The sequence below is a fragment of the Manacus vitellinus genome, unplaced genomic scaffold (assembly GCF_001715985.3).
Source record: "Manacus vitellinus isolate BGI_N305 unplaced genomic scaffold, ASM171598v3 scaffold_14_pilon, whole genome shotgun sequence".
Taxonomy (NCBI): domain Eukaryota; kingdom Metazoa; phylum Chordata; class Aves; order Passeriformes; family Pipridae; genus Manacus; species Manacus vitellinus.
The window spans coordinates 10,603,385-10,631,205 of record NW_021939063.1 but is presented as its reverse complement, the minus strand read 5'-3'; the positions used below and the strand labels follow the sequence as shown (position 1 = coordinate 10,631,205).

Genomic DNA, 27,821 nt, shown 5'->3' with positions numbered 1-27,821 from the left:
ATAAAATCAAAGGAGTTTAAACAAAAAATAAAATTGTATTTTTTCACTCCCCCCTGCTACAGACTGGATCAGTTGACTGATGGCTGCACAGGGCTCAAAAACAGCTGATCTCATTCTTCTGCCAACACTCCACATTTTCCTCTATTCCCCCTAAAGGTTACAACAAGATAAGCCTTCCACTAGCATCTCACAGCATTTCATGGGTCTCTCAGTCCAGGGCCAGCACTGAGCCCAGATGGGCAGGTCAGCAGACAAGGACTAAAGAGCAGCAAGAAAGAAGCTCTCTTCTCTCACCTCCTCCTTTTTTAAGGATGTTGCTTACTTGGGAGTTACAAGGATTAAATACAAATAAAAGTCACTGTTGGCTCAAACAGAGGTGCTGGTGACTCTGGTGGGGTGGCTGCAGCCCAGTGAGAAGCCGAGCACAGTAATGACACAGACGCAGCAGCAGAGAAGCCAGGCCCACCATTGGCAATGACTTCCCTGCTGGGTTAGATTAAAGACAGAAATCACTATGAAATGTCCACACCCTGTCTGGGCTCTGCTACCCACATAGGTTTGCTCTGAAACTGTGAATTTTGTGGAGGAAAAGGAGGGAAAGCAACCCCCTCCCCAAATCTCCTCCCCAACAAAATCAACACAACACCACAGAGAGCATAAAACCAGGTAGGGCCTTCTGTGATGTACTGAAAGCTCTTAAAAGCTGAGGATCCTGCAGGCATTTAAGCACCAAATTTCTGCTTTTAAGGGGAGGGAAGGAGGAGGATGCCTGGATAACTCAGGGGCTTCTGGCCCTGCTGGGATAGCCAGGGCAGCCAGTGTCAGAGAGAGGGAGCAGTGCTGACTAGTCACTGGAGGGGCTGGGGGTACTTTCTTAGATGAGCAGGTTCAGATGGAGTTACAGGAATGCTGATCCAGGGTTACATATAACCTTCGTTAGCAAAGGCCCTTTCTCATTTGCACAGGGAAAAAAAAGGAGGAAAGAGAAAGCGTAAACAGTCTGAACAGCCAGATAACTAGCCTCTTGCTGCCCTTAAAAAAAGGAAAAAAAAATCCCCTTTTATTGAAACCATTTCCTTTGGTTATATCATTTCGCTTGAGGCTGGAAGCAATTTTGAGTCTTAAGTGCACTCCCTGCACTGTGTGCACAAGCACGAGGCTGAAGCTTGGCTGCCCACCAAGGGGTACCCTGGAGAACAGCACGTCTTGCTGTGCCCTCTAATCTCCCCACATCAGCTCCAAGCCCCAGTGCCTCCTGCAAGGTGGGAACCCCCCAAGCCCAGCATGGGCAAGCTGCAGCATAGGTCACCCTGACCCAGCCGAGTCCCACAAGCAGGACACGGATGGCATCCATTATGTGTTCCCATCCGTGTCCTCTGTCAACAGTGACAGCCAGATTAAGCTGAGTTCTTCCCAGAAATCCCTGATAAAGGGATGTACCAGTACCAGGGCTTTGCTGCAAACACATAGAGAAGCAGTTGTGTGTTGGGCAGTGGGAATTGATGCTGGAGTGTGACTGGGGTCCCTTGTAGTCTGCTCGAGCCACAGGCTCCAGTCAGGGCTTTTGCAGGATTGGAGGAAGCAAGGGCAAATCTGTGCTATTATGAGGAAAGCAGAAAACGTTTCACGTGTTCAGGATCCTGTAGAGGTCTGGGGTGTCTTCATCAGCTTGTCTTTAGAACCAGCCTTACCTGATCCATATGAGCAGCAAAAGCACCAGGCTCCAGAGAAGACCTCTCCAAGGCAGTGGGGGACACACAGCAAGGAGAAGGAGTGATGGCGGTGAGGCAGGAGGAGTTATTTTCCAGGAGTGCTCAAGCCAGTGCCAAATTGGAGGAGCTAATAAAGGTTTACAAAACAAAGCACTAAGCTCAAGTTATTAAAATATATACGTACGCATCCCCTAACACAGCACCGTCAAACTGGGGCTGGCAATCAGACGGTCGCTTTGCTTTCCCCGCAAGCCCCCTCAGCTGCTGGGCTGCAATTATCACACGTGGGTGCTCGGGGCTGATGGTGCAGCCAAGCAGAGCCGACAGCACTCAGGCTGCAGCGGGAGATAAAGCAGCGAGGCCCGAGCTGGGGGAGTGTGTGCCTCGAATGCTGAGAGCTCCCCATCGTGAAGCCAGCAGGGGGCAATTTATCCTTCAAAACAAAAAAATGGAAGAGGAAGCTTGAGGAAGGGGGAGGCAACAGCTTAGTATTTTTTTAAGGAGTGCTTTTCCCCACACCTGGCAGCCCAGAGCTGAACAGCTTCTGCTCTCAGGGACCTTCAGCCATGTGTTGATGCCGTGCAGGGGCCTCAGCTTTGCAGCAGCTCTGGGAAACCAGAGCGGAACTGGGAGCAAAGAAACGCCCAACACCAGCAGTCACCCAACACAGCTCAGATTTAAGTGTTTTAGAGCTAGCAGGTCCTTGAACAAGGCCCCTGTCTGCCAGCAGGCTGGGGGACTTGACCTCCCATTTCCCTTCTCCAACAAGAAGGTGGCAGATTATTCTTCAAGTTGAGGCCTAGTGACATTTTTCAAAGGTTTGATCCATGTCCTTGACTCCTGACTCTTCAGCATCTTATTATCCAGATGACCCTATTGCTTCTTCAATTGCAGTGAGAATTGGATGTTTTCAGCCCCACAACCCCTCCCTGACATGTCCCTGACAGCTCCAGAGCTGCCCTGGAGTGAGGACTGAAGGAGTCACTGGCCACATCCTCACACCCAATCGTCACCCAACCCAACAGAAGCCTTACACAGATTCGAGACTCATCCCAGAGCAATTGTTAATGAGTGGATGGCAGTTGTGGGAGAGGGAATGGGCTTTAATTCTAACCTGAAACGTGGCCAGCAAAAGGCTACTCTTGGTTAGGAAACACTGATTTTACAGAAGCTCTATTAAAATTGCATTGTCCAACCTGAATGGATGAGAAAGAAGCAAGAAGTTCTACCTGACAAGTTAGAACTAGAAACAGGCAGAGTCATAGCAAGAAAAAAACAATCCCCAAATCCACAGCATTTCTTTTTTTTTTTACCCACTTTATTTATATGTGTGTTTCTATAAACATTTTAACTACTGGGTATTTCATAAACCGTAAAAACAAACCTTCCTACCCCCAAAATGCAATCAAACCAGCTTGTTGGTCAGACACCAGTGATGCTGCCAGGGCAGGTAGGTGGTATCCCTACATAACCTCCTGCTGGGCGGGAGCCAGCAGCTCACTGCCTCAGATCCTGAGCGTCTGTCTGAGCGATGGAGAGGAGACAAGTTTAAAGACCTAGTTGCTCTCCTCCTCCAGGATTCAGCAGGAGGAAAGGGGGGTGAATAAAGAACTTCCCTTGAGGGAAAGTCAGAGTTACCAATGGAGGGGTTGCAACATCCACTTGGAGGATCAGGTGCAGTGACCTCGGCAGGCTTTGGAGCAGCCTCAGGGCCGTGTAGGTGGACTGAAACCACCGACCAAAATGCTCATTCATTACCAATGGCCCAAACACTCCTTAGCCCCTTGTTTGCCGGGTGCAGGTGTGAGCAGCGGGCGCTCCTTAAAACCGGCTCGCTCACTTGCCAGGGTGCAAGTCTGTGGGTGCTGATTCCTCGGGGCGGGCGAGCCCAGCTGTAAGGCACGATGGGGAGGGGAGGTGTCAGGGTGGCAGGGGAGGCCCAATCCAGCTGGGTGACCCAGCAGTCATCGCCAAGTACCCTGTTGTCCCAGAGGAAAGCACCGTATCGCACGAGGGATGCGGATCTGCGCGTGGTCTCTCAGTTCCCCAGGTTCATGTCTGCACCGTGGATGAGCCAAACCAGGCGGAAACAGATGGCCAGGAATCCAGTGCCCAGGAGATCCCCCAGGGCGGTGAGGTAGGGGATGGAGAAATTATCTGGGTCCAGAGCCTTCCTCCACATCAGACGCACAATTAGGTCAGCCACGTAGAGCAGGATTCCCACCTGGGTAGAGGCAAGAAAGGCCCTGCTGTGAGGCAGCAAGAAGGCAACATCCAATCTCCGTCAGCTCACAGCCAAAGTGACATGGTCATGGCCAAGGCATCAGAGCTAACAGGGATCACTGAGAGCTCTCACCATCCCCAGAGAAACGCTGTTTCCCTGCAGGATGGAGCTGCACTGGGATGGATGTATCTGGTTCCTACTCTTTGGCATTGCCTTGCCTGGCACCACCCTTGATGCCACTGCCCTGTGCTGCCAGCCACAAGTGTGGACAACCCCACTTGAACTGCTCACCAGCATCTCCTGCTTAAAATATGAGTCTGGCTACACCAAAAGCTTCTCCCAAAGGTACAGTTCCTACTTCCCATGCCTTGAATTGGACTGCTCACGTTCATTCCACCAGATACAGGGCTGCTCTGAATATGCAGGCAACCCCAAAGGATAACTTCTTTTTTCCATTAGAAATTCAGATCACATGTACTTTGTTTTTCCTAAAAGTCTCAGTGGACAACTGGAGTTTGAGGCAGTTTTTACATCAAAGTTATCCCAAGCAGCACTGACATGCTAAAAGAATAAAATAATTTCTCTTTTTTTTTCACCTCAATAGTTTAAAAATCTTTGTTGTGATTTCTTTTAATACCTATTTCATTCCCAGTTCTGATAAACAGATGGAAGAAAAATGCTTCGGTTAAAGATTAAAGACTGTCTTGTTAATTGAATTAAGAAGGGAGAGAGGGAGTTTGCTCTCCACATCTGTGGTCCCTCCATGGGAGACCACAGCACATCAGGAACCAAAGCCGGAGGTGGCATTTCTAAAGGTGAAAATTGGTTGAGGGAAAGGGAGGAGGAGAGGTGGGGGAAGCAAATTAAATAACAGAATCACAGAAACTAAAGCTGGCTGGAAACTCAAGAGTTTTACACAGATCATTCCTTTGCCTCAATTCAGGATCAAATGCGCCTGATGGAAAATTTGCTTAACCTGTGCTAAACAACCCTCAGAGCTGGAGATGCACTCTAAGCAATCAGTCCCATGGCTTCTTTTTTCTGTTTCTGTTTTCCTAAGGTCTAACATAAATCTGCCTTTTTCCATTTGAAATCCATGATTTCATATTTTCTCCCTAGTGACCACATAGTAAATGTTATTCTGCCCCTCCCTCCAAAAATTTGGTGGTTTAAAGGATATTAACCATATTTTTCTCAAGCCTCTCTTCTTTGGACTAGCTAACCCCTGTCCATTCAATTATTCCTCTGAGGTCATGTTTTCTAGCTTTCTGATCTTTCTCTTTGGGCTTCCTCCAGCTGACCTAAACTTCCCCCCTCGTCTTTCTTTCTGTCTTTCTTTATAAAGTATAACGGAGGGGGAAAAAGAAACAGGCTGAATGCATTCTCCTCCACTGGCCTCCGTGGGAATCTTTCAGGGTCAGTGGTGTTGCTGGGATGCTGCTCTTTACGCTGTCATTTATTCTGTGTATTTTCATGCTTGGCTTTAGTTGAGGTGTTACCTCGATGCATAAAGAGAAGAATAAATATTTTCCTTTACAACTGTGGCTGTGCTGCTGGGCTTAGGGTTGTGCAAAGGTCGAGAGAAACTGATTGTTTGCACACAGAAGGAATTCACCCGAAGACACGTTGCTGCTTGTAAGGCAAAGTGAGAGTCAGCCACCTCACCCTGCAAATTAATGAATCACTGATTTAAAAGGGCAAGTGAAGTTAGAGCCTCTGTGAGCTCAGGCAACAGCCACATGCATTTCTGGGTGAGATGACAAAGTTTACAGGGCAGGACAAACAGCAAAAGAGAACAGGCACAACAAATTGAATGAACTGCCCATTGCCTATCCAGAACTTTTATTTTCAAAGATGAACTGCTCAGGCCTGGGTTTTCCCTTCACTTTTGACCTACATGGCCCTGCCCCGATGGATTCCCATAATATGTGACACTGGTTTCCAAAATGAGCGAGGAAACCTGCTGGCTGGAGTTCACTGCTTCTCACTTGCCTCTTCCTGGAATGACAAGTGGCAGCCTAGAAATACCTGGAGCTTAGGGACTCAAGGAGTGAACATTTTAAAACAAGGTACTTCCTTGCTAAATGTGTCTCTGCACACTTACTGCAGCTCAGTGGAGGACAAGAACTTGTTCCTCATCTCACATCTGATCCCTCACTCACCCTAAACTGCAGTCATGCTCATATGGGAAACTAGACCCTCCCAACTTGGGTGAAATATTACTGGACCCACAGAAGGTACATGATGCTTGGTAGAAGCACACCTGAAATGACAGAAAAGGGTGGCTGCTGTTGGATGTTTTACCATGACTCCTGTTTAGCCTGGAGAAGGCTTTTTTTCTTGCTATCTGAGAGGTTCCTTTTTGTTGAGAGTTTGGGGTTTACCTGCAGCAAAGCAGCAGTCAGATAGAACATCACAAAGGTGAAGGACAGAGACGTGTGGCCTCCTTGCAGCAGATGGATGGTGTAGAGGAACACGAGGTGACCTGGGATAACCAGGAGGAACAGGACCCGAGCTGACTTGGAATTCACCTCTGCAGAGGACAGAGACAGAAAGGGGGGTAACAGCAGCTGCAGAGGGTAGGGGGAAGACAGGACCCATATTTATTGCATAGACTTGGGGCTGTCCCATCCCACCAGCAACATTGCTAATGCCTTTTCTAGATCACAAAGCAATCAGGAGCATCTGCAGGATCAGCCCAGCAGATTTGTCTAGCACTGAAACTGTGTGTCAGGGACTGTGAGCTCCATGCTGATCCACTCCAATTCTCACAGACACTCCTCTCAGTTGCTCTCTGCCTCCCACAACTTCTGCTCTGTCTTGCTGCAACACATTTTCCCAGATTATAGTTTGATCTAGCACTGATTCCTAACCCAGCAGGGAAAATCAAGAGGAATCTGCAATCTATAAAGACAACAGACCCAAATTTTGCTGATGCTTAAGTATATCCAATGCTGAAGATGGAGAAATTGCTGATTTTCAGCAAGAATATGGTCTATTCACCCTTCTATCCACAGGTTATGGCTCTAGACTGGCCGTGGTTAAAATGACTTTCTATTAGATCAAATCTAAGATTCTTTTTCAATTACTTTCTTTAGTGCTCCCTGAAGGCTGCTTTCTTTCCATGCCAGTGAGCAGTGAACAAGCCTGTTTTTCACACTGCCCACTGCAAAGATGCTTCTTCTCTGATCTGAGTGTTTTCCCTGTAAGGGGGAAGTTCTGCCTTTGAAACCCACCTAGACCTTTTCCAACCAGGCTCGGTAAAGGAGCTATCTGTGGTGACAGGCCTTCAGACATGGACACCTAGGGTTCAGGGTCTACCTGATGAGAAGAATGTGGTGCATGGGTTGGGCCAGTTCTGCCTCATCTTGTACGGCAAAACTCCAGGCATGCTCCAGAAGTGCAGGAATGTAGAAATTCGACTGGCCTGGATGGCGACCAGATTCCCTCCAACACCTATGAGGGTGAAACACAGAAAACGTGTAAAGCACCTTCAGCACAGCAGGAAACATCAGCCTAAAACCCAGCCCAAGATGAGTTGATCTGAACTCACTTACAAGCTCACAGGGAGCAGCAGTGAGAAAAAGAGGAAGTCTGATCCCACACGTCAAGGTGATGCTGGGCTATTCGCTTTGCAGGAACAGCTTCTAAAAATCAGGAAGGTTCCAGTTATCGTCTCCTTCTGACTGCTGTATTGAAAACCTTTTCCCTTGCTCCCCAGCACTGGGTGTAAATGCCACACGGCCTCTGGAGATGATGTAGTTGCACCTGGTTTGACACAGCCTGTTAAAAACACCTGGGGAAAGCAGTGCAGGCAGTGGCAGATGCTGCTCATGGCCACTTCTTGGATTTACTCATCCAGAGAACCATTATTGTTTAAAAGACAACAAACATCACAGAGTGATTATATGTCTGTATTAAGGCATCTGACTTTGTCAAATGAGAAGAAATCACGAGAATGAATTAGAGCCCAAATATGCTAGCTAATTAAAAGGAAATTAATTCCTTACAGACTGATTAATTCCAGAAAACATGAAAAAGCAGATGCATTTTCAAGTAGAAAATAGAAGAATAATGATCTACAGAGTAAACTTCCACCACCCTGAGTATTTTCAGGGTAGAAATGCCACAGAAAAGATAAAAGAGAACCAGATGATGCAGGCTTTTCATGTTTTCCCTTCCTTGAATAAGAAAGTTCTCCATCATTAAATATGAGATTTTCCAGATGGGAATCAAAAAGCAAATACTAAGACTATGTCACCGTAGCTGAAGATGGAAACTTTCTGAACCCTGCACTGCCACGCTTTGGAGGACTCTCCTGTACAGGTGAAGAGCTACTTGTGCAAAGACAGAGAGCACTGAGCAACTCTGCCACCAGCTCTGCCAAACAGGTCACCTGCCCCACAGGGCGATGTCTGGGTCAATCACTGTTCAACTAAACTGCTGCTGACGTACTCTCCCAATCAGATTTTTTGGGTAACCTTGCTGGAAAGGATTTGTCAGCAAGGTGGCTGTCTTTATGCAGATGCAGTAAGGTGACAGCTGGGTGTCACCCTCTGACACTGCAAGAGGACACCATGCTTTGAGAGTGGCATGAGTCCAAGCCTACCCTAGGAACATGGGTTTCCCTTGGAATGGGCCTGTCCTACAGGAACATTATAACAGCAGAAAAATAAACCAGTGGATCCTCAATAATACCAGGATCCCCAGCAGTTTGTAATGATATGTGTGTGTATAAAAGTACTGTGAGGATTCCAATAAATATAAATATACACACATAAGGTCTTGAGAGATAAATATGCAAAAATCCCTCTATATGCGATCCATATATATAATCTTTTGTAGACATACACATATCTAATCTTAACATATTGATCTTTTTCAACAACCTGTATAGGGGATGATTTCACAGCTCAAATTACCAAGTGGAGGGAGACTGACAAGGGAAAATGGATTTATTGTGACATCCTAACAGGTTTGATGTTATGAACAGTGTCAATGTAGCTCTCAGAGACAACTATCAGATACTGTTAACCTTTCCCACAGCTCTGCCAGTATTTTCCAGCTCTGCCTGCTGTTTTGTTCCAGAGATGCTTCAAGACATGAGTAAGCAGGGATGTAATGGGGACCAGTAGCTTTGCTTCCACTCATGATGGGAGGAGGGAACAGTGGATACCACAACCCTTGGGGAGGAGGTATAAATAAAAGCAGAGAATCCCCCCATGCCCAACCTACCATTAATCACAGGTGTGAAAACTGCCATGCCTTCAAAGTTTGGGTCAGTTACAGTTTTGTCCAGGATGAGCCCCCCAATGCTGTTAAAAAAAGGACAGGCAGTGAGTGTGGATCAATTCCTATGCTGTGAAAGTAGCACACTGAGATGGGTTACTGCATCTTCCCCATTGCCAGGGCTGGACTGATTTGCCCAGGTACTCCTTTTACAGCTCAGTCTCCACCAACAGGTAACCTTACAGTTTTTGTTAATGCCATAATGAGTTCACAGAGACCTTGCCCACCCGTAAGCAAAACTGGTAGTAGTTAGGGAAGCTTTATCACCCTCCCCCAAAGCTTTTTCACACTTCTATACCGGCTTCAGAAGTTTTTAAAAATTCTCTCCCGGATCTCAGTTGGATCTGAAACATGCAGCACAGGAGGAATGAACCACCTGGCTCTGCATTAACCAGTCTTTTCTTTTTACAGCTGGATAAAAATGAAGTTGAAGCCTGACAATTTGTGATGGTCATCATCTTTGTTTTCTGTTTCCTAGCTTGCACCCACGTGGTGCCTGGATGTGTGAGACTTAAAATGATTTGCTTTTTCCAGTGATTTGGAGGCTCCTTATCTGCTATCTCACAGTCTGTGGGAGGGCCACCAGTGGCTCAGAAGCTCTGGACAAATACCCTTCTGCTCTCTCTTCCAGTTTCACTTTTGATGGCCTTCTAAGTGAGCACAGGGTCTCTCTGCAGTGTGAATACATGTGTGGGCTTGGGAGCTGCTCCCTGGTTTACCTGCTGATGCTCATTGCAACAATAACCGGCTGCCATCCAGATTTCAGGACTTCAGCAAGAGAAGGGCTTTGCTTGGCAATAGCAACCCAGAGAGGGATCATGACAATGAAGACAGCACAGATCAGAGGAGAAAGGTATTTCACGTCTGGCAAGGAAAAGAAATCTTGAATTAAACGCCCATAGCTTCACAGGTTGCCAAAATCAAATTGCACAAAGATGGGAAGAAAGGCAGTGGGACTCTTGCTCCAACCGAGTTATGTTAGCAGAAAAATCACATGAACCATGATGTTCCCCACAAAACCACCTCATTCCACCACAGAAATCCATTCTAAATCCCTGAAATTCACTGCTAGAGGATGCTGTTTGAAAATCAGCAGGATTCAAAGCAAGTTATATTTGAAGACAAGCAAGTCTCCAATTCAATCTCCAACTAAGAAAGATAAAAAGTTACAAAATTTCTGGCTCCAGGGTACAGATCAAACAGCAGGGCAAGGGGGAAACTCCTGTATCACACTTAGGGCAGACACCTCATACCTTCACCTAAAACAAGACGTAAGAGGTACTTTAGGTGGCAAGCCAGCAGAACTGCTGAACAGCTGGTCTGCTCTATAGGAACAAATGTTCTCTTGCACGTACAAGCCAGTTAAGATCTGAGGTTTCTTTTGTGCTAGCTTACATGTGTTTCCATTAGGTCCTTTTTCCATTCAGCAGAGGCATAAAATTGAAGTGATTTTTAGAAGCATAGGAATCAAAAAATAAGCAAATGTGCAGCACGTAAAGAAAATAAATATGACTGAGAAGCACGAGAAACACCTTCAAGCAATGGGGCTGATGCCAACCCTTTCGATACAAAACTGCTTCATCAACAGAGCTCTCCATCTGGTCTCTGTGTTGGGGCCAAAGGCAGTGGGATGTAATGCCGACTTTGCAGGTAATCTGGGAGATAAAGCAAACTCAAAGTGTGCATTTTTTAAAATGTCTTTGCCAGGGCCTTGGGCTACCTGGATGAGATAGCACTGATGTGATGACATCTTCCATGAATCAAGGGCTCTTACACAAGGAGGTACACTCTTTGTGAGTGGCTTTAGCTGGTGCTGAAATGCAACCACTTCTGGGGTGTAAACAGCTGTAAACACTGTTGTGTCAGTGCACTTAACCCCGTGGAGTCATTCAGGGCAGATGGGCTGTATGACAAACTTAGCTGCTATTCTGGGTCTCCTACCCACACCCCTTGATGTTTTGAGCAATTAATTCCTTCTTAAATAATGCAGACACAGAGCACAGGAGTCTATCAAACCTTATCAAAGCCCACAGAGAGACTCCTGGTGGGATGAATGGCCTTCAATCTCCACATTCCAGTTCTGCCACATTCCCTCACACACAGCCCATAAACAAGCTGAAACCCTCTGGCACAGTTTGTACCTCCATTATGCAGGACTGAGAAGGATCAGAGTCAATTTAAAAAAAAACATTAAAATCTTCACTGGCAAAAGGGTATTTTGCAAAAGGGAATAGTGCTGCATCAGGTGGCACATAGTACTCTAAACTTACAGTCTCATCAGTATTTTTGAAGGATACATTTTGGTAGGACCCAGAAGTTTTCACAGCATGACCATACCTTCCTACACAGTGGGGAGGGAAATTAATTTATTCAGCCACCATCAACAATGCCTTCCTCCTACCTGCTTCACTTCATGCTCTCAATGACTTGGTGTTCGTATGATGAGTATTTTCGATCTCAAGAGGGTATTTAAACTACTCTGAAAACTCCACAAATTCCCTTTGCTCACAGCCATGAAGGTTATTATGTTCTTCTGCCCTGTGCTCCCTAGGAGATATTATCTGAGGTGTATTGACTGAAAGACAACCTAGCTTTACAGAGGAAGGTGCAATGGCGTCATGGAAAAAGCCTGTTAAAAAAAATGCGCTCTGAAGCTCAAGGAGGATTGGACAGAAGCAGTTCATAGGCCTCTCCCTTCAGTGTGTGCTCCTTCCCTCCCTCGCTTGCGCTTACATATGGAACCAGTTATGCAAACTGAGAACAGCTGCCTTGCTGCTTCTGCTCAGTCTGAAGCAACAGTTTGAGCGTCAAATGGTTTTGAGTTTGCTGATCTTTTTATTTTCCCATTTCTGTTCTAGGTTAGGCTCATGGTAAACAGCCTAACACTTTAAAAGCAACAGTCAAGCATATATCACCAAGTAGCAAGATGTTTGGGCTTTTCAGAATCAACAGATGCCCATGCCTTTGCCAATCAGCAGCACAGCTTAACATCACAGCCATAAGTCCTACTTAGAGTCCTGCAAACATGAAACACTGCAGTCTGCCTTCCTCCAATTTGATGTCATTCTTGACTCCCCATGTAAGAAGGTACAAGAATATTTTACAAATGCTAAACCCCTGAAACTGCTTTGAGAGGAAGGACCTGCTATTACCCACACACAGAAAATAGTTATGCTTGGCTAGTGAAAGATCCAGGAACAGAGTCAGTGTCACATATGCCAACCTTCTGTTCCAAAGCTACACAGTATCTGTTGGTCATTTCTTGGACAGATCCCAGTTGTGTTTCTTAGAGCTCTGCCTTCCAGTTTGTTACTAATAGAAACTCTGGAAAAAGCCTCTTTGGTCACCCTTCTACCCCAGTGGCACAACGGGCTCCATTCTGAACCATACCAGAAACAGGGAAGTGCCCTGCAGTAATTTCACAAGGATTTGTCCCTTCCTTGCTGAGCTGCAATTCCCTGCTAAACACTGTACCTATGTATTTGAAGAGTGTACTGCTGATTCCTGCCAGCAGGGAAAGGGTTATCAAGTCTCCAAGGCTTGCTGCTATGGGTGTGGCAACATTGTCTGGATTGATCCCAACTTTCCTTGCTCCGATGATCACGCCAATCATCACCAGACCTAGAGAAGACACAGAGCAAGCATCAGAGAATGTATCCTGCTGGTTTTCACCCCAGAGCTGCTGTTCTGGCTCACAGAGGGACATGGGGGTCTAAGAAAAGTGAGAAGCAGATTACCCGTACCAGCACCACGCAGCTGGAGATTGGACATCCTCAGGAGTTTGCCCTCTTGCTTTCAGCAACCTGAAGGGCATGACTGCCCTTATGAACTGTTCCAAAGGCCCAGAGGCACACAAGCAAATTCCAGGGATCAAAGGAGATACCAGCAGGCAACCCAAATGTAGAAGCTTCCCTCCTGAGCAGCCTAATCTCAGCTGCCTTGAAGGAGGACCAAGCACGAAGCACACTCAGAGATAAGCACACAGCAGGCATGCAGCCCTAGTGCCATCCCCTGCTCTGGATTCCACAGCACAGAGATATTTTCCATATTAGACCAAAATTTCTCAAAGTTTGAATCACCAAGGAGAAACAAGCTTCTTTACAGTAGCCTGCATTAGCATTTCAGTCCATCCATCAAACTGCCCCCTCATGCCCCAGAGCCTTTGGGGCTGCTTTAATTTGCACTGTGTGGATGCTGATGCTCTGAGCATTATGGAGATGGCCCACATCACCTCTCTTCCCTTGTCCTTTGAGCTGCACCTGGAAAATTCAGCTGCTTTTCGGCATTCTTGGAGAGGAGGGAAGTTTTGCTTGCCCAGGTGAGTTAAGGAATACAAACCCCAAACCCTGATGAACATGTGGGAATCTCTCAGCCATCAGATCTCTCACAGGCCTGTGGATAAGCTAACTGGAATAAACCCTACTTGGCTGGCCTCCACTGCTGTGTGACTAGCAAGGGCAGCCTTAAGACAAGACAAATGACATGTTTTCAAAGTCCTTCCATGGTTGACAGTACACAGCAAAGAAAGCTCAAAAGATGGTGGTTCCCTCCAGCTCACAACTCCTCTGTGCTTGTCTATACAGCCCCACCAGAGCTGACCATACAGGGGATGATCAGCTCTCCCATAAGAAATGCCACATGTGCACCTTCCTTGATACAAAATCCCCTGTATAGAAACACATCCTCACACAACATGGCATTTCCACAAGAGTCGTCCTAGACACCCACACTCCCCTCACCACAGCACAGTTCATGCTGTTTCCCTCTCTGGCCATAAAAATAGCAGCTTCCCGTTGTGCACACCCACACACAGGCTGCCTGTGACCATGTCCAGGGAAGAAACTAATGCCAGCAGCAAGCCTGTGACAGTACAGCAACAAAGCCTATCTGTATCACACCAAGCAGGGAGATTGTAGGGAAGAGTAATGAAAGCTGTTTTTAACAACTACCTCATGCCATGCTTTTCATGAAAGGCATCTACAATCACCCTTTGACTCCAGCTTCAGGATATGCACTTGTTCTAACTTGCTCCTTTTATTTAGAAAACTTGCTTTATTTGACTCTGCCAGCTGACTCTATTCAGGGTATCATGCTGCCCTCGTATGGCAGACCTACAAACTGATGATCTTCAGGCCACTCAGAACAGATCCTACCACCCAGCTCATCACACTTCCCTTGAAGGGGAAGAGCCAGGGGGGAGGAGTGCCCAGCTGTGAGCTCATAGCAGGCAAGCCACAGGGCTGGCCACAACCCTGCCCAGGGTATTGGGTGACCCAAGTCCATCTTGAGCATGGTCTGGAGTTGTCTGCTAACAGACTCTCCATTTCCTGCTTTGTGCATGATATTAGTTCACCTTCCCCTAGAGAAAGGGCCAGTGTAGATGTCTCATGTGTCACCCAGGAGACATGGAGTAAGTATGTGCATGTTTATGTACTTCCATGCACAGCATGAGGCATTTTTGGTGTGTCAGGTGAAGGACATTCTGATTGCTGCTGTGGATGTCAAGAGTCCAGCGAACAACAGATCACGGGAGAAGAGAAGCATAGGCAGGATGCAGAGGGGGTGAAAGCAGCACACATAGGACTCATGCTCCCTGCATCCCTCCCTCTGCCAGAGCACAGGCATGTCAGCTGGGTCTCCCCAGCAGAAGAGGCAGTTTATTCCACACCTGACTGCTGCATGTTTGATCTGAGGAACCAAAAAGACTCACCAAGTGACAGTGCAGCTATGAAGGCCGTGGTCACGCTGCTGGCACACAGCACAGCAGCCTGGCTCAGCTCCACAGAGCCCTTAGAGATGGCCCCCAGGATCACAGCAGCAACAGCAGCCAGCAGTCCCACCACAGTGGCCTGGACCTGGGGATCAAAAGACAGCTGGTGAGCAATCATCCACTTCTGTTTCCAGGCAGCCCTGGCTCCACACGACTGCAGTGCTGTCACATAGCTCAGAGGGCACAGCCTGGCACAGATGCTGATTGCTTATGTATTTAAGCAGCATCCCTGTGAGGCTCCACTAGATTCAAAAGAAATCCTGACAAAGTTTGGAGAAAAACTCTGAAGGCCTGCAAAGGCCAGATAACATTTCAGCAAAGGACATTTAGTCCATCAGCAAAGGAATAGCCCTGGTCAACACAAAAATGGGATCCCCATCAAGGCAGCACTCCTGAAAGCTGAGGAAGGAGATAAGGGAAAGCACACAGACACACGTTGCAAGCCTTGTGGTCTTGCCATGTGGAAACTCTGGGCTAGTTGCTGTATTTTAACAAGCAGAAAGAGCTACAAGAGGTACATTTCTCCCACCTTTCCCCTCCTGCCCAAGGCTGATTCCCAAACGCTGTCAGTAAATGACAGGCTTTATCTGGGAGCTGTTGTGAAACAGGGATTGTGATATAGCTCCCCCTGCAAAAAGAGTTTTTTTATTATTTCAGTTTGCCCACAAAGACAACGAATGTCTAGATGTATTTTGCAGCTAAACTACAAGCTCTGGGTCACACAGAGCTTTATTGGAAGTAAAGCCCTGGCTCTGCTTGGCTCTGTTGAGAATACCCACCCCAAATCACCTGCTCTGGGTTCAGCACTGCTGGGCAGAGATGCTGTTGGTCTGCAGCGTAGCAAGAGAAGAGGGACTTTTTCATCTCCCAGCTGAAGTGACTCACCTGGATAAGGGCTAAATTGCAGGTGGCCATTTTCCATTGCTTCTGGGCATCATCCATCTGTCCAGTGTTAGCCTAGGAGTCAAGAGAGATACCCTGAAAGCCTGTTTCTGTGGCACAGGTGGCTGCTGAAGGCAGTTTCACCTGGTCCCTGTGGAAAAGAGGCTGTTAAAGTCAGAGAGAGGCAACTGCAGATCATCATCCCCCAGCCTTCCCTGCACTTGCTTCTTGACACTTCTCCATCATGCTCTAGCCCAATGTCCCAGGGGCATCAGAGGCTCACACTGGAGGTGCAGAGGCATTGCAGGGCACCCAGCTAAATGTGGAGTGGGCATATCCATCACATCCCACACAGAGAAAAAGCTAAACAAACTAAACCAATTTTCCTTCTTTGTTCCCCCTAAATTCCTCTGTTAAGCTCCAAATTCTCCTGAGACATGTAACATAAACAGCCCAAAGTAAACAAAACAGCTTAGGGAGATACAAGAGATCAAACAGAGTAGCAAAAGCTGCTGCACGTTCCAAGAAGCCTCAGTCTGCTCCCCCCAAGTTAAGATAGCTGGGAAGCCCTGGCCTCTCAAGAATCAATACCCGCAGAAAAGCAATCCAATACTGAAGCTGACAGCTGTGGAGTCCTGTCTTCGTCTCCTTCATGTGTCACAGGGCCCCAAATATCAGCAACTGGCCACCCAGGGATTAATTCACCTTCAAAGCACAGATGGAAATTCTCTGTTCCAGTTACAAAATGAGGGCAAACACATTATTTTAACACTCACACACCACTAGTTTCCACTTAGCAGAAAAGGGCATATCTCATACATATTGTGATTATATAAATGAAGAATCTCCTGATGTCTCCTGCTAATCACCCCCCTCCCCACACACACAGCCACCACCTTGTTAACACTCACAGCAGTAGAGAGCCTGGATGCCAGTGTCATCTCCAGATTGCCCTTCAGGCCAACCAAGGCAGGAACCAGGATAAACACTTCGGTAATTGTCCGAAACACATCCCAGTGCTGGAAAAAAACAAAGGCAACAACTTCAGTTTATGATGCTGACCAGTCCAATGCTGTTGCTCCACAGGCATCTGCACATGGGGGCAGATGCTGCCCTGTTGCACTTTGTTGTTGCATTTTGGGAGTGAAGGAAGGAATTCTCAGCTTGCAGTGTTCTTTCTCATCTCATGCACGATAAAGCACTATCCTAACAGGGAAGGGTCTTTCTTCCTGAGGGTAACATAAGATTTTGGAAAGCCACAAATTAAAATGTGCCTTTTGCACTAGCCAAGAATAACATGAAAAATAATTAGGGTTCACAAGCCAAATGAAATACAGCATGTTCTCCATCCTTTGCACTGACACTGGATACATGAACATCTATTGCTAAATAGACTCATAAAAATAAACACAAAGATCTGAAAATGATCTAACAACAACAAGCTGTGTCTGTCTTCTCTTACCAAACTTCAAACTAAGCATCTAAGACTGGTGGTGGAAGGGAAGGAGATTTGTGCATCTCTTCTCCACAGGCAGTTCCTAAATCTTCCTGTTACCAAGTATGTTCCCAGCACAGCTGGAAAAAGGATTTTGAATTAAGATATCTCATAAGCTGAACAGCTGAGCCAATATCTTGACCGTTGTTGCTTCTCTGAAGCTGAACTATACAAAGCTGTTGGATCAGCTGCAACACTAGAGATGATCTGAGACCTTAAGAAACTTTGTTGACTGACATGTCTTCTCTAATTTATGGACCATACAGTTCCTTGGAACATAATTCATTCCCCCCTCTGTGCATTCAAGGATGTGCATTCCCCACTCTGTGCATTCAAAGTCCCACTGTAGCCAGAGAGGTTTGCATCAGGATGAAATCACAGAATGGGGCAGCTCAGTGTGAAGTAAAACCAACAAGCATCTAAGAGCAGAATACAAGAAAAAAAGACTGATTGCCATGAGTCAGGTCACAGGTTCATCTAACCCATCCTTAGCTCTACCAGTAGTCAAATTCAGGTCTATAAAACATATCTACAAATATGACAAGTAAATGGGATAATTTTCCTGTGTATTTTCCAGCCTATGACTGTCTGTCACAGGGTACAGAGCTGGTGAGGCTTTTCTGCACACTTACCACTGATGAAAGGATTGCTCTTTCAGGTGCTCATCCAATCTCCCCCCTCCAACCCATGTGCCATCCCGTGGCAACAATTTCCGTAGTTTAGCTACGTGTCATGTGAAGGATCAATGTGTTCATTAATTTCATCTTGTCACACTCTAGTATCCCATGATGGTCCCGAAATCTGGCACTAGAGAACAAAACAAACAACATATCCCTGCCCACCTGTTTCACACCCATTGTGATTCTATAAACCTGAAAGTCTAGGAGGTTGGACAGACTCAATAAATGTTGACACATTCAGCTGTCTGCCTGTTAGGAAATATGTGCAGGGTGTAACAGCTTGGTGTTTTGCTTTGGCTGTGCCATGGGAAGCTGTGGGAAGCCAGTGGTGTGGCTGTCTGCTGGGAAGACCTCACAGCTTCCTTCTCAGGAAGCTGGCATGAAAGTGGGGCTGAGCCAGTCCTGAGCACGTGGTGCAAGACACCCCTCAGACACGCAGATAAGAGGCAAAACATTATTATCAATGTAAAAAAGGCATATTTCCTGGCAGTAGTGGCCTGGAAACAGGCATGTTTCAAAATGTTAAAGGTAAGTTAGTTACTGTTGAGTAAATAATCAACAACACAAAAATAATCACCTTATATGACGCATTATAATTTTGTTTCAATTTCTTAACATGGAACCTAAATACCTGAGGAAAGCTAGGGGTGAACATCTCTTTTAAAGATTAATATCCTCATCTCTCCTCTTTTTGATTAAGAATAAAGATCCAAACAATCTTTGAATCCTTCAAAAGAAAGAGGAGAAAAAACAGACTTCATAGTCACAATGTTAAAACCCCCACCCATTTAAAATACAGAGATGTGAAGACATTTATACTTAAGACCTTGGATATCTTGCATATAAAAAGACATATAAATAAGTAACAAAACCCCTCAACTCTTTGTATTTCCCGTGCATGTTATCTTTGGGAAATATGATTTTGATATATCTAGGTAAGCTCCAATACTTTTGTTCGTGATTAATTTTGCAGGTCTCAAACCATCATATGCAGAAGTTTCAGCATATGAGGTATGATTTTTTGGGACTCTGCCTTATGTACCATTAAACTTAAACGCTCTGAACAATTAATAATCACACAACCATACTGATAAAAAAAGCTAACTTAATTGCCTCTATTTGAGTCTCATTAGTGACTCACCAGTAGCCTAAGGACAGATTCATAATTATTTCTACCACAGTATCCAGGACTCCATCATGTTAGCAACTGCAGAAATACAGAATAAACAGATGATGCCTGTGCCATTGACTTGCAGGACTGTCAGGACTGTCAGCTGGAGGAGCGGGTGAGCAGGGCAGGTTAGAGCTATGCAGGCAAGGAAATGCTTGAATAAAGACAGCTGAACTAAGTCTAGGAATTGTCTCTGTCCTTGGAGATGAAAACTGGCCTGGAAGGAACAGAAACATTCCATACAGCATTACAAACCCACATAGGGACACAGAGCCAGAAAGAGACTCTTTCCAACTTCACATCTCCATAACGGAGCTTCAGCCCTAAAACTGAGCTCTGAAGAAACTTGGGTTAACCCCATGTTCCACTGCAGCTGGTCCCCACAGCAGCTGGATCTGACCAGGGGGTCCCTCAGAGGAAGGGAAGTTGTGATGTACTGAGCCAGCCTCCCCAACTGCAGTCCAGCCCTGCTGTAGATCCTCACATAGTTCTCACTGTCCCAAACATGTCCTGTTACCTCTCCAGGACATCCTTCTCCCATGGCAACAGCTCAGAAGCCTCAGAGGTTTTTCATTGCTCCTGGAGTATAAAAGGAAGCCATTACAAAATCGTTTACAATGTCCATCATCTCATGGGCTTTTATCAACAAAGGACAGGGATATCTTGTCTGTGACTTTTATGTGGACTGTGTCCCACTGGAGTGGCATGAAAGGGGAGAAAGAAAGGGAAGCTTTCCTCCTGAATTCTCTGGTTTGAAATCTGATCCTGCAGCTTCAATCTGATTCTTCACCTTACTGTAAAAGAGTGGGCCAAACACTGGCAGGGCCCTGCAAGGTCTCCAGCAATGCCAACCAGCCTAGAATCTGGATCAACCAGCTGGCCAAGGATCACTGGAGCAGATGCAGAAACATCCAACAAGAAAAGACCAGTGCCACGTTATCAGCCCTGCAGGGAGACTGCATCATCTGCACATCCAGGAAGAGAAAATGGCAAATAGCTATTTCTTGGGGTGTCTTTTTATTACAGTATGAAAGACTCAGGTTTGAGCCTTAGAGTCAACTGGGTTCGACAAATCTCTCTTGCTGGTTTTTTTTGTAAACAGTAACATGAACAGTTCTTGGTTTCATCCCAGGATGGATCAGAAACTGCTAAAATCCTGGCAAGTTTGATAGGACACAGACTAGCAATTTCCACTTTGTTGTCCTCTTTACAGCAACGTCAGCCCTGAAAAAGAGGGTGTCAGCTCGACTCCCAGCACAGAACCAAATTATTTCAAGATATTTTGTATGTAATAAAACAAGGGCAGCTGCATTAAACTCACACATATGCTCTTGATACAATCCTTGAGCTTGCTCATATTTTTCCCTGTCAAAGGCAAACACAGAGTTTCCTAAGAACATTTTGCAGTGAATGCAAATAGGATAAAGCATTCCTCAGCCAGACCAACCACTGAAAAAATGGGCAAATCACAGACTCCAGGACCAGAAAAACCTGTAGTTTTAGTAGTGTGAGCCCTCATGATTGGCAATATAAGTCTTACAGTACCTCAAGCAAACAAACTTAGACTCAAGTTTTAGTTGGACAGGACAGTGAGTTTCTAGCTCTCATACTTGCAGCAAGAAAAGCTGAAAATAAACAGTTCAGAGACAAAGAAGCATAGAAGAGTATTCCAAACCTTTAAAGGCTAAGATCTCTGGATTTTCCCAGCTACTGGTTTTGGTTTTAGATGTTATTGATACATGGTTGTTGACACTGTGGTAGTTCACCTCACTAACATCTCTCCTATGCCAGCCGTGACTCTCAATGCACTGGGCTGCCTCCTCTGGGAACTGAACCCATGGACTGATGGCTTCTTTTTCAATATAGTTGGAAAGACCTTCACCAACAAATACAGATCCTATGGTTGCACTTTATGTGTGACTCCGTTTCAAAGAGTCTAATGAACAAATACACAAACTAGGGTGCACACTGGTATTTAAAGGACAAATACAACACGGCATACATGTGTTTTCCATCAGTTTGGACACAGTTACATTTTTGAACAGAGACCAGTTCTTAGCAAGTGTGTTCTATTTCTTCACTCCAAGGTATGTACTATGTCTTTATCCTTCTCTAACTGCTAACATCTTGGGTACTTTGAGAACTTCTGTAATGCTGCAAGACAGGTCTGTGCCTAAGCACGGCACAAGGTGGAGATGACAAACAGCACAGCAACAGTGAGTGCCACTTCAGTTAACCCTTCTTTGATATTCCTCATACTCTCTTTAATTCAACTTCTCTGTCCTCTTTGTTTCTTCTAATGCAAGAAAAAACCAGCAAGGTATTGTCTTTCCAAACATTCAAGTATCCATATTTAGCTCCTCTTGTGGTATTAATGCCAGAGAATCCAATGTACTCCAGTGAGCTCAGACTGCAGGATATATCCTCGGGAAACTGCCAGTCTTTTGATTTGTAAATCCACTGGCATGAGACACCCAAACTAGATCGAATTTTACATTTCTATTTGTGCCACTGGTACAAAGGAAAGACAGATGGGATAGATTCTGGTAGTGGGCACAATGGTGTAAATGCAGCAGCACTCCCTGGAAGTCAATGGAAGTTATTCTAAATTTATACCCACTTCAGAAGCTGCCTGAGAAGCACTGTTTGTAGGCAATGCTAATTGTTTTATGCTGGCAAGCCTCTCATAACAGTATCTAAATGCCTTCTAGACCAAATATTACACTAGGTTGTTTGCAAAGAACTGAAAGCATGAACTTTCTTCTAAGTAAGACAGGTAGCTAATAACAACCCTGACCTAGATCTCCTTATCAGCAATTTTTGAAGGAAAAAAATAATATCATGCAACAGGGGAACGTGCTGTACTCTGATCCAGTTGCTTCATAGCAGTCAGCCCCAAAGTGTTTTAGCTCAATACAGAAAAGGAAGCACCCAGTCTAATGCACCGAGTGCAGTGTTACACAGCCTGTCTGAAAGCCGCTATCCCACTTTACAAGGAGCACAGCTACTGATCTAAAGAATATGGATAGTGTCTCTCTAGCTCAGGAAAAAGCCTACAGCCATCCTACTGACTGGCTGCTAGGACCACACAAATTAAAAACAAAAAAGCACAAATACTCGAGGTCAGTGTCTTAGCCCCCCCTCTCACTACAGGTTTCCTAACCACATGCACCTACTTGAACAACATCCATCAAGAGGCCAGCAGCTACCATTCCCAAGCCAGCCAGAAGGAATGGCACGAAAATCTGGGAGGCAATGGAGAATGAAGTCTCTGGGAGAAATCCACTGGCTGATCTGGTCAACTTGCAGGTGAAACCTCTCAGTTTCTTGCCATGGAAGCACAGTTCCAATTGTAACTGAGTGACCACCATGGTCACACACTGTTACCCCATGCTCAGCAGGGAAAATGGAGGGAGATCAGGACATCATACAGATCCTTCTTGTAGTTCTCTCCGAAGTCAGAAGAAATGTTTTTCCTCAAACTACAGCAACTATGCCAAGCTGGTTTAGCTTCTTCTTCTCTTAGGAGCACATCCAGAGTATTGCAGCAAGGGTATCCTCCAGAATTGATTCAGCTGGGTTGAGCTCAGGTGGCAGCAAACTTGATGGACACAATTTCTCTGATTTATATCCAGGGGGAAATTAAAAAAGAGAAGAGAAGATTGCAGAGACGTTTGAGGATGAATAGAAATGAGCCCACACCCCATTCAGCTCCCACCACTTCGGCAAAAACCAGTAAGACCTGCTCAGGCTACGGCACTGAAAGAGTGACAGGTCATGCAAGAATCCCTCAGCGTGCTCAAACGCACTGGTGTCCTTTCTCCTCGGGTTACATTTCTTGTCAGACCGTGGCTTGCGTTTGATACGACGGTTTAATACGTAAGCCTGCTTGAACCAGCCCCAGTCCCTTCACTCCCACCGTAAGCACCACTGAACTTTTCTCACTGTCCCAAGGCTGAGGAGGTGGGGAGTTAAAAACCCTGATCCATTTTGCGCTTCTTCAAGGTGAAGAAAGGTCAAGGAAAGCACGGGGCCATGTTTCTCCCAGCCGACGATATTACACAGGTCTCATCCCCAGGTAAGTGACACGGTTGAGCCAGCTGGTGAGAGAAGATCTGCACTTCTGGACCCCGGCCCCTCGTGTCCCCTCCGTGGTCTCCGCAGGATATAACAATCGGTCTGTGCCAGTTGTACCTCTGAATGACTGGCTCTCAGGGAAAAAAAAAGTTCAGAGAACCAGCCAATAAGCTTCAGAAGTGAACACCCTTATCTGCTGTCATCACTTCAACTTTCTGCTAGTTTGCAAAGGCCAAGATAAGAGTCATAGCCAGAGCTTATTTAAGGTAGCTCCATAATCTCACTACACCGCAGGCAAGGGAGAGAAAGGACACTCTCTGAGCTGGTGTCCCTTCCTGTCCTAAAGTGAAACACACTGCTTCTGCATGCTCCCAGGAAGCTGCTGTCTTTGAGAGAGGGGATCTCATCCCAGAGACTCCATGATGAAGCATCTGACACAGGGTCAAAAACCAGAGCTGCACCATGGCCACACACTGCCAAAAAATTTTATCCTGTTCAGTAAAGGCTTCAGCTCAAAGTCACACACGTAGGGAAAGGAGTCAGGATATTATGTTGGGGATCCTTTCTAATAATTAATTTGGGTAGACTAGTTGAATCAGAGGGTAAAAAAAAATTTAAAAACACAATTTAGGATGGATCAACCCCTTCCCAATCACCCTCTGCAGAGAGACGTAAAGGTTAATGGCTTGTGGACCTTCTTTCAAGGAAACAAAAGACAATTTCTGGGAAACTACCATAGGTTTTCAAGGTCTAATAATGTGCACACCTACTCCCACACACTGCTGTATCTGTCAACTGGATTGATATCAGGCAGAAACATTAACGTAAAGAAAATATTAATGAGTCTGAATGACTCAAATGCCATTAAAAAACAGAGTAGCAGCACAGCCTGTACCAAAGCGTCAGCCTGGCAGGGTTTATAAGTTTATCATGCTTTGGCTCTCCCTGTTTCTAAGCAAGCACCATAAAAAGCCCTCAACCGATGAATCAGTATGCAGAGAAGGTAACTGGTGTAGGTGACCCGCGTGTGTACACCGGGTCATTTTATTATGCCTTTAAGGAGCCTCTGATAAAGATCCACACCATATTTGTCAGCAGAGAGATGCCTCATATTTTCCTGGCAAAGAGATATACCATATTTGTCCACAAAGAGATGCATCAGGTTTGGGAAGAAAGAGAGAGTTGCTCAACAGTGGGGAGAAGATTATAACTAGCTGGAGAAAAAAACTCCAAACCAACCACCTTATTTTCATACCACTCATCAAGGCAAAGCCTGGGGAGGTACACTGCTGCCCTTCACTGCACACAGATACACTGTATCCCCACACTTGCAAACTAGCCAACAAGTAGCATTGCCTTGGAGGAGTCAAAGCAGAAGCAGACTTGGGTGAGTCCTGACCCTGACCTAGGGCCTCCATCCACTGCCACGGTACAAAACACAGAACAGAAAGATGACAAGTGCCAAAGAACACAGTTTCATATGTACCTTATCATCCCTGCAAAGAAGAGACAGGAAGACAAGTGAATGCTTTCACAACATTCCTGTTAGCAACAGGCAGCACTATTCCAACGCCTTGGACTCATGGGATGACAATGCTTTGCAGGGACTGCACGTCCCATTTGTTCGAGTACTATCACTCCTGACTCTTCTCTTCCCACTTTGGGAAAGGGCAGAGAAGAGAAGTTAAGTGGGGAGACTGAGAGCAGGCAGATGCAGAGCCCCACAGCATCCACTGCTGTTTCACAGAAACAACAGCAGCAGCCAGGGCAAAGGCCAGGACTGGCTCAGGAAGGAAGGGCAGTTTCCAGCAGCAGTGAGCCCATGATGAGACACGCTCAAGTAGCCCACGATCATGCACAAACAACCTCTGTGCTAGTTGCCAAAGGCCTGTACTTTCTATGAGATGTGGCATGGGTTGATTTCCCAGACTCTAAGCACTAACATGACAGCTCTTTGCGAGCTCTTTATTTCAAAAACAGAAAGCAGACTTTTGCAGTTTCAGAGGAGAGTGAGGTTTGCCTCGCATTCTGTTTGTATTAGTGGCCCAGTTCTTCCTAGAAAAACAAAAACAAAAACAACTCCCAGAGAAGAAACATTGAAAGAAAAGCACTCCTTCAACGTCATAAACCCATCTGCAACTTATTTCACACTTTAATAACTCACAACAGGAAGCAACATACATTTAACGTCAGAGATCCATAAGGCTGGGCAGGTCTAAACAGTCTAAAAAATAAAATTGGAAGTGGCTGCTCAACACTCAAGAGCCTCAGAATAATGTCAAAGGAGACACAAAGTAGTTTGTCACTGGATTCTGGCTTTGCCTTGGCATTTTGTGATTTGATGAGACATTCTGCTGGGTATTGAGTACATGCTAAGGTCAGTTAAGGATACTGTGTCGCTCTTAAGCCTTTACAGCTCTTCTAGCTTAGGGAGATCAACCCTGGGTTAATAACAAAGTAACACAGCTCCAGATTTGTGAAAGTTGTCAAGGCAAGCACAGTAGTTTCAGTGTCACTGTATCAGATAGGTCAGAATAGTCTGACCTCACAGCTAGTTAGTCAAATAACAAGGGTTAACAAAAAGACATGCAGTAGTGAGAGTCACCCAGAGTGCAAAGGCACAGCAATTTATAATCTGGAAATTAACTGCATCTTTAAACTGTCTAAAATCAGGTGCTCACCACTATCTTAAAGCTCTGTACTGCTGCACCACAGGAGGGAAGGTCTCATCCTGACCATCATAGGATCAGAACCTGAACTGGAAGAACCTCAAGTCATCTGTATGAGGCCTCAGTCAAGGATGTGGTGCACAGGCTGGGCTGGGCTGGTTGTATGAAGTGTTAACTTCATACAGCTGGGCTGGCTGATGCCTTGCACAATGAAGCAGCAGATACAGGACTACCCAGAGCCACATCCATGAGTGATACTACTCTATCTACTGCAGGAAAGCACTGTGTCACCACAGCCCTTGGGGCTGCAGGTCACCCACCCTCTTTCAAGGACCAAGGTGAGATCTTTGCATGGGGCTGCACATTCCTACATAGATACCTCATGTTCTTTGTGTACACTTTAGCATTATATAGTCTTTTTTCTCCAGGGGAGAAAAGGGGCCAAAAAAACCCCACATGCTGTCTCCTGAGAGCCACACAGAACTACTTAGTAGCTGACTGAAGGACATGGTGGCATGTGAAACTGCTGCAAATTCTCCCTTACTGTGCCGTTCACAGAGCAAATCCTCTGCCTCTGAAGAAAACTCCCCCACCTATCCCGTACCAAGTATGTCAGATGAGTTTCTTTCCCTTACCTGAACATAATCCAAAACCATGCCTGCCAAGACCATGCCAAGCCCAGCTAGGAGGTATGGCAGGAGCACTTGCAGGCAAATTGAGATGGCTGACTCTTCCTGTGACTTTGCCATGGCCAGTTTCTCCTCAGCCAACAGCTTCTGCTGTGCATGCAGAGAGATATCCTCTGTCTCCTGGCTGCCAAGTCGGCTCTCTCTGTGTTTACCCTTGCTCCTTCCTTTGTGCCTGGATCGCTCTCCATTCTTAGTCCTGCCCTCTTTCCTCCTCTGCCGAACTTCCTCACCTTTCATGGTGGTTTCCTTGAATCACAGTTTTTCTGAAAAACAAAGTGAGAAACAATGAGATAACAAAAAGAAGTATCTGGCAAGTGAGAGACAGGAAATCCTTTGGTATTTTGTGTACTGAAGGCGAATAACCACCTACTCCTCAAACCCAAAACACTCTACTGGCCCAAATACTAGTACTTTCAACTTTGTATAGCATCCAACCAATCTCCCTTTCTGGAACAGCATCTCATCCCAGGCCTGTGTTCACCCTGGAGTGCTTGCTGTGCATCATGGCTCTTACCCTGAGAACAAGTAGAAGAATTCAGAAGGTGCTGCACATGGCCTGAACCCTTGGGAGTTCCTGAACCATTGGGAGTCACAAGAACTTATGAACCCAGAAGAATTCAACCCTTTTCAGGGTCTGACCCCTAGCCAAGAAATGGGAGCAGTTGACATCCTTATATTGTAGCATCCTACAGTCACACAAAGGACTGGCATCCAGGTATGTACTATGCATAGTACCTAGCATAGTACAGCTAGATGTCCACCACTCCTCAGTAAAAAGGTAATTCTTTGATCTTCTCTCTAATCTGGATACTTCTCCTTCCTTTTGAGCCTTAGTTGACATGCATACACCACATGACTCATCTGTCTATAGAGAAGATGCAGTGACCCCACACAATCTTATAAGAAAAAAATAAACAGGAAAATTGTTACCATTAGCCCTATTCCTGCCATCACATTTCATTCTTGATAAAATTGTCATTCATACTGCCTGTCCCACTGCTGGCCCAGGCAGTGCCCTGGATCTTTCCCCATCACCTGCTGCCAGATGTTCCCTGATGCTCTCATTGCCAGGATGGGCCCCCGGCGCTCTGAGCCCCTGCGCTACCCCAGGTAGGGACCAATCCTCTTCTTGCCCAACATCTGGCGAGCAGAGGAAGCTGCCG

The 27,821-nt window shown here is 45.9% G+C and overlaps 1 protein-coding gene across 3 annotated transcripts in view; it reads right to left on the bottom strand.

Moving 5' to 3' along the window:
- Positions 1-3,012: 3,012 nt before the first annotated feature.
- SLC41A3 (solute carrier family 41 member 3) overlaps positions 3,013-27,821 on the bottom strand; it is a 25,877-nt gene continuing 1,068 nt past the window's right edge. The window contains exons 1-11 of one of the 3 annotated variants that reach the window (XM_018068458.2): positions 22,400-22,512; positions 18,005-18,179; positions 16,789-16,896; positions 15,881-15,952; positions 14,936-15,080; positions 12,700-12,846; positions 9,945-10,089; positions 9,172-9,251; positions 7,258-7,392; positions 6,321-6,469; positions 3,013-3,936 (exon numbers count right to left, since the gene is read on the bottom strand). In XM_018068458.2, the coding sequence (XP_017923947.1) occupies positions 3,751-3,936; positions 6,321-6,469; positions 7,258-7,392; positions 9,172-9,251; positions 9,945-10,089; positions 12,700-12,846; positions 14,936-15,080; positions 15,881-15,952; positions 16,789-16,818 (1,089 nt within the window). In that variant the 5' untranslated portion in view covers positions 16,819-16,896; positions 18,005-18,179; positions 22,400-22,512 and the 3' untranslated portion in view covers positions 3,013-3,750. Of the gene's footprint in view, positions 3,937-6,320; positions 6,470-7,257; positions 7,393-9,171; positions 9,252-9,944; positions 10,090-12,699; positions 12,847-14,935; positions 15,081-15,880; positions 15,953-16,788; positions 16,897-18,004; positions 18,180-22,399; positions 23,396-26,604; positions 26,922-27,821 lie in introns of those variants that run through there. The other 2 variants (XM_018068456.2, XM_018068457.3) reach the window with 2 other exon arrangements.